The sequence below is a fragment of the Calidris pugnax genome, unplaced genomic scaffold, assembly GCF_001431845.1.
Source record: "Calidris pugnax isolate Ruff unplaced genomic scaffold, ASM143184v1 scaffold44, whole genome shotgun sequence".
NCBI lineage: Eukaryota > Metazoa > Chordata > Aves > Charadriiformes > Scolopacidae > Calidris > Calidris pugnax.
The window spans coordinates 23,825,504-23,832,415 of NW_015094506.1; the positions used below are offsets into that span (position 1 = coordinate 23,825,504).

Here is a 6,912-nt window from a genome sequence, read left to right on the forward strand (position 1 = left end):
ACTTTCATCTGGTCACCCATCCCTTACTCCAGTGTGTACTGGTGCCTGGGGTTATTCTTCCCCAGGTGCAGGCCTTTGCATTTCCTTTGAATTTAATGAGATTCCCATCTGCCCATTTCTCCAGCCTCTGAACGGCAGCACATCCATCGGGTGTATCAGTCCCTCCCTTCCAGTTTTGTGCCATCTCTAATCTTGCTGAGGGTGCACTCTGCTCCCTCATCCACATAGAGCACCCGACATTCCCAAGCAGAATTCCCTAGTCTGCCATTCACATACTATCTGGGGCCATCCCTTCATTGCTTCAGAGATTAGTCAAGATCAAATGTTTTCAGAGTGCTTTGGCCATAGGCATTACACCTCTACCCAGAATCATTCAGGGTTACTCCAGTAATAGCAGGAGGTGACACATCACTGCACTAACTTGCCATTAATTTATGCTTTCAGCATAATTGGAAAAAAGGTAGTCAATTGGTAGCAAGGGGAAGAAGACAGAACTTGTAGTCTGTGAGACCTTAGTGTGTTAAGAACACAATATACTTCCACTAAAAATATTTCCATGGATTTCTTAGAAACACTAAACTCTGAACAATATTTTCTTTAAGAGATGTAGTAGGTGGAACTGAAAGATACTTTACACTTCCTTGCTAAGAAAGCTGCCAAATAATGCATTTGAAGAAACATACCACCAAGGACAAAGGTACCGTGCCAAACTAAAAGCTGCACTGCTCATTAAACACCTAATTTTCTTACCCAGAGCACTGTCTTGTGAATCAGCAAAATTGTATTGACTAATTTTCCCTACAGTTTCTCTGAACTTAATTTGAACACTTGATTCCCTAGATATAGTTGAAAAAGCAATGAGGTCAAAGCTGACATGATTTGGAACGCAGACCTCAATTAAATCCAGTTAACAACACTTCAGAGGTTTTTGACATAAGACTGCGTTGATTACAAAACACAAATTCCAGAACTAAACAAAATCAAATTAAACTACTAGTTCTTTCTGAACATCAATTCCCCTATCACTCCAGCCTCCACTTAAAAGGATTAAGGTTTTTTTTTTGTCTTGGTAAAAGTAATACTAGGTATACTAGTACTTATCTTGCAATCATAACAAAGAAACAGGTTATTAGATTCCTGTAAAATATCTCATCCATGAAGCAGCAGCTATTCAAAGGGGAAAGGTCAAAGAGAAATACGTTCAAAGGTTCCCTACATGTTAACCTGTGCGATAAAAGTACATAACAACTAGTTAGAAATAAAGGCCCAGTAATGCACCAGTTATGTACTTTTTGACATTTCAGCGCATCCCAAAATGAAAAAGTATTTTTCTTGAACTTGCATGAATGGGAATCATTAGAAAAAGCAAAGAATTCCACTTAGGCATTCCCTCATATAGAATGCTGATAAAATCTCTTTGTGACATTGATCACTACGCATGACACAGGGGAAACAATGAATACAGTTATACATAACAACTTTTCTAGTATATCAATATAGATGTATTACTTCCTCACTCTTAATTCTACCCTGCTACTTAACAGAGTCTCTTAATATTAGTTTCCAAACATGACAAAATATAACAAGATATTAGTTTCCAAGCAATAAAACAAGCTCAATTTATTCTAAAGTACGTACCTGAATTGCTGAATTCATGAAACACGTATTCCCCAAGTTACTCAGGCCACACAGGCCTGGCTGCTCATTGTGTCTTCCTGGCTCTGAATAATCATAGTTCTTATAAGCAGTATATGATGGGAGACAATAGTTTGAATTTTTCACACTGTAAAAAAACAAAACGTCTTTCAAAATGTAAACATGTACTCTATAGTACTTTAATACATACAAGTATTTTGTAAGCTTAAATGGTTAAAAATGTTAAAGCAACTTCTGTGAACAAGAAAGGATTTTAAAGAAGTATTTAACTATGGTAATAACATTAATTTCAATTTGAAAGTCACCAAAATCTAATGTACTGCATTAACTGTAATTATTATATCCCTACCCCTTTTTGATAGGAGCAGCTTCACAGCTTACTCTATTCTTCATTGCTCCATCAAATTTAATACACTCAGACTTTAGACACCACCAGCAGCAATCAATCATTTATGTCCCTTTTGCATCCTGCTACTGCAAGACTGAGGTCGGTGGGAATGGGAATGCAGAGTTACAGGTGAAAGCTGAGATTTCCAAGGCCACTGTGGCATAGCTGCCTCACTGCATCAGAGGCTCTATTTATAGCTTCCCTGCTAGGACAGCACAATCCAGCATGCAAATGCAGGAGAGCCTTGAGAGGTAAAAGAATGCGCAAAATGCCTTGTCACAACTTCATTCTAAAAGGCTATGATGCATCTGTTTGGAGAAACTGGAGAAGACTAAGATAGGTAAAATGGTAAGATTTAAAGCAATTTCTTTCCAGATGAAATCATGCAAATACTAAATATAGAATAGCCCTCAAAACAGTAAAGTAAGCATATCCAAGAACACTAGAAAGGCAAAAGAATCTTGTAAGAAAATGCTCTGTAATATTACAGATGTTAGAAAAAACTATCAACCAGAAAAGTTAAACTCTTTCTTAAACTATTTCAGGCACTGATCATAATGAAATCTGTGTGATAGTAGCCTTGGCTAAAGTTCAAGAGTATTTCTGCAGTCACTAAGCATTATTCACACTAGAAGCAACCTGAACAAAAACGTGAAAGTCAGTTGCTAAGAATCACAAGGAACAAAATGCAGTGCAAAGAATGTATCCTGATAAATAATTGAGATTTATCATTGTAAAAAGTCTGAGGATGTAAATGCCCAATGGTACACTCCAGCAATTATTCCTATACAGCATCACACTCCTTACATCCAACTGAATTCCAACTGTCCCCTCACTGCACAATTACTCACTTTTCATGAATAACAGTTGTTTTAATCACAAGATTTAGTGAAAATTTCAAACAGAAAGGAAGAAAGTTTCTCCCTCTTTTGATAGCATCAGAAATCTGTGCAGTTTATAGCTTCACTGTCCATATAGCTGCTGTTCTCAAACTTTTACATCTGATCATTTATTTTTAATAGCTTACTTTCCTATAAGTCCTTCCCTCTTCTATACACACACATGTTATCTGCTCTCTGGCTTAGTCCCCAAACTAGCTAAGTGGCACTGTGCTTACTGGTCATTCTCTGAAAAATCCCTGTAAAGTTAGTTTTGCCAGTTCAGCTTCCCTGGTTCACCCATGCATTACAGAACCCCAGGGAAAACTACCTTCCATCTCCCTTTGCAGCTACTGCAATCAACCCCAATTCCCTTAAGGTGGCAAGCCTTAGTTCCCTCAGGAAGAAAAAGCACAAGCTGGCCACTGGGGCTATTGCAACCTCTACAATGTAGCCACCCCCAAACCCAGCTCAACACCAGGAACAGAAATGCACGTGTACAAAGTACACAATAAACTTCTACTTTCAGCCCTGCTTGCTGCCTACTACTTTCCTCACCTAGCACAAAGATTACACTTTTCACACGGTTAACAGAAATCTCTTTTAGAAATTTAGGAGATGTAGGGGTATTAAACAGACTCAATTGAATTCTCCTAAGGATTTTTACTCCCCTTCTTTTTCCTTCTCTGTAGCTTTCTTCCCTTCATGAACTGCCACCTTAGGAAGGACACTAGAAAGCTAGGAAATGCAACTGGAATCTTTTGGCCATAGTGCGTTAATGTGAAAGATTTCCTCAAATTAGTTGAGTAACATCATGATAATTTAATTCAAGATAGATCCCCAGAGTTGGTTTGCTCTAAGGGACAAACTGTCAGAGCTTACTTCTCAAAAGGGAAAGTCATTTCTGAGCTCTTCCATCTTCTGTACTGACCCAAAGAAATACATTTGAGGGGTTTAGAGAACATGGTTACCACATTCATCCCGTGAGTGAGGTCTATTCATACATTTTTCTTTCAGGTTTCTTTGATACTTTATCAAAATTTATCAAGTAAAATACAGGGTCTACTATGTGCAGGACAGTAGGAGATGTCCCTTTACAGCTTTATCAGTCTGCAAACTTCATTTTTTCTGGAAGATGTATTTTTATTTAAATTACATTGTGCCTCTGCTTTTCATGCTTTTGAGGCTGGACAAAAAATAGAGCATTATAAATAGCCAGTAGTAAATGGTTAACAATAGAAAGCAAGCTAAGATGCAAGGCAAGTCTACATAAACTTCACTCAAACAGAAATGCCCTAGAAAAAGTAACTTGTGACAGCATGTCCCCAGTCTCCATCTGCTTTTCCTGCAAAACCTTTAGAAAGTTACCTTTAACAAAGGAACAATGCATGGAAAAGCAGAGGGGCAGTATTAGAATGGGGCGCTCAGGTTAGGGCAATAACAGAAAGAAAACACTGATGGCTCTTAGGAGAAATTACTGCTCAAAAATAAAGCAAGCCTTGAAAAAATGAAACCATCTTCAGAACCTTCAACAGGTAGACAGGGTTCTTGAAGCAGTAAAAATGGTGAAGTGAGGTTTCTGAACAAGATTTTATTAACTGTAAATCTATAAATTTTGAGTTGCATGTGCCATTATTGAAAGGACTTCTTTGTATTGCCTGTATCCTGCCCTTAAACCTCAAAGTAACTTTCAGATGATGATGAACCCAGAGCGCTCATTGTGTAGCTGGAGTTCTGGGAAGCGTGGATTTGGAACAGAGAAGTTTGAAAAAGTATCACTAGCTTTGCAAGGGACACAATTGGACAGCAGAGTGCTACACCCCAATAACAGGTGCTGCAAAACTAATTTGATTTGCAAGAACTAGCCTAGAAAATTAAAAGTTTGGAACACTTACTGAGCTCCATAATATCTCAACCACCTTAATGCACTGCCAAAGTGTTTGTGACCAGCCACCTTAACAAACCCGTAATCGGGTTCCATCAATTTTTAGAGATGCCTGAAGCAGCAGGAGAGGCCCGTGTCACTACACAAAGAGTACTGCCTTTGTTATTGTTCATGATCATCATCTGGAGAGCAAAAGATAATATTATAATCTATTTAAAGTAAAAAAAATAAATCACCTTCCTCATAATACTTGCTTATGTGTCAAGTGCAACATGAAGAAACTGATTCTACAGGTGACAAAATTAACAGTTGTACTTCTTGAAATAAGCATATTGAAATATACCAAGCATGTGAACAAAGCTGCCCACTGGCTGTCTTCTGACAAGCTGACACTACTGAATGATGAAGCAAGTCTTTCTAAGAGCCTGAAACAACGGTTACAAATAATGAAAACAAAACAACTTTTCTCTTAACTCCCCAAGCAAAATCCCTACTTAAATGTTTTTAATCCCCTCCCGACATAATTTTAAAAAATACCATATGTGACATGAAATGTATTGCTTTGTAAGAGCAAAATACAGAAATTCCAGTAAGACTTAAATGATGCGTCTCTCCCTGCTCTTCTGAATCCACTAACACATATTACGCTAATCCTCCTATGTTACTCTTTCAACAAGATCACCTGTAAAGGCAAAAGAACATTAATGATCAATTATTTTGAATCCTCCATTCCATCAAGTGCAAACTCACATTTACAGAAATGAAGGCTTTGTGAGTGAGCTATTTCTATTATCTAATGTATGACTAGCTCAACACACACAATAAAGTATTTACCAATTTGAGGCTTACTATTACTCAAAACACCTTCTGGATGAGACAAGTGTTGCAGAAATGCATATCATATAAAGAAACATGGTACTCTCCAGAGCTTTAACATAATCTGTACTCTATAGCCAAACTATAATAATTGCAAAACCAGGCTTGCAATGACTACCATTTATCACTATTACTACACACAACCTGTTGTTTGCTTTTTCTGCCTTACAAATCAGCTTTGTCAGCTAAAATTATCTTCAAAACAAATGTTGGTATTTCTTTTAATCTCATGTCCATATGGAGGAGCCAATGGATCCTGGAACGCCACAACAGTATGATTTCGCTACTGGGCTAAAGATAACGTGCAGTGTAAGAGACAATAAGGCAGAAACATGAAAATAAATTCCAGGCAAAGCTGACATGAATAGTTAATTAAGAAAGTAATGAAAAGAAAATAGCAATAACTAATAGAAAAGAAGTACTTTTGTAGGCAAGGAGATAATTGCAAGAAAAGTGGAACATAAGAAGAAACTCATCTCAACCCAGAATGATATAATACCATTACATACTGAGGTGCATCTTTCCATTTAGCTTTTGAAGTGTAAAATTCTTAATGCAGCAGTATATACTTCAGAGTACACAGTGTATTAATTGATATGACTTCTCTGTTACTGAATTCATTTTAATCTTGAACACGTATTTTGACAGAAATGCTGCTCAAGTTTCTCCTGTATTATACATTGTAGTGAATTATAAATTTGTGATTTTTAAAATATTTATTTTAAATGCAACATGATTGAATTATTGCATTGTAAGGATAACCATATACTTCTGCACTGAGTATCTGTCTTAAATAACATCCAGGTATATAGCATTTTGAGTTACAAGAGAAAACTGGCGACTATTTCATAACACTATAGAGAATATGTACCTAGTATCTGATTTACAGATGTTTAGTTATAGTTAAGGCACTTCAAAGGACCAATTCCTTATAAAATCTGAATTATATATCACTCCCTTTTAAACACGTATTTCTGTTGAAAATCCTCAAATTCAAAAGCAAACAAAAAACAATCCCAGAATTTTACCTTAAGTTCTAAAAGTTCCCGGTTTTGCTCCAAAATAAACCAGAAAAATGAAAATGAAATCAGCTAAAGCAAGTGAAGAAATTACCTTTAAAAGCTAGCAACAGGTTTCATAAGAGCTTCCTAAAAATAACTAGAACATCACTAGGGAGAAGCTAACATTGAAAAAAAAAAAAAAAAAAAAAAAAAGAAAAAAAAAAAAAA

The 6,912-nt window shown here is 36.5% G+C and overlaps 1 protein-coding gene across 1 annotated transcript in view; it reads right to left on the minus strand.

Annotated features, from left to right (window-relative positions):
* USP15 (ubiquitin specific peptidase 15) overlaps window positions 1-6,912 on the minus strand; it is a 65,607-nt gene that overhangs the window by 16,328 nt on the left and 42,367 nt on the right. Inside the window, exon 8 of the mRNA XM_014963918.1 lies at window positions 1,639-1,783. Coding sequence (XP_014819404.1) covers window positions 1,639-1,783 — 145 coding nt within the window. The remainder of the gene's footprint in view (window positions 1-1,638; window positions 1,784-6,912) is intronic.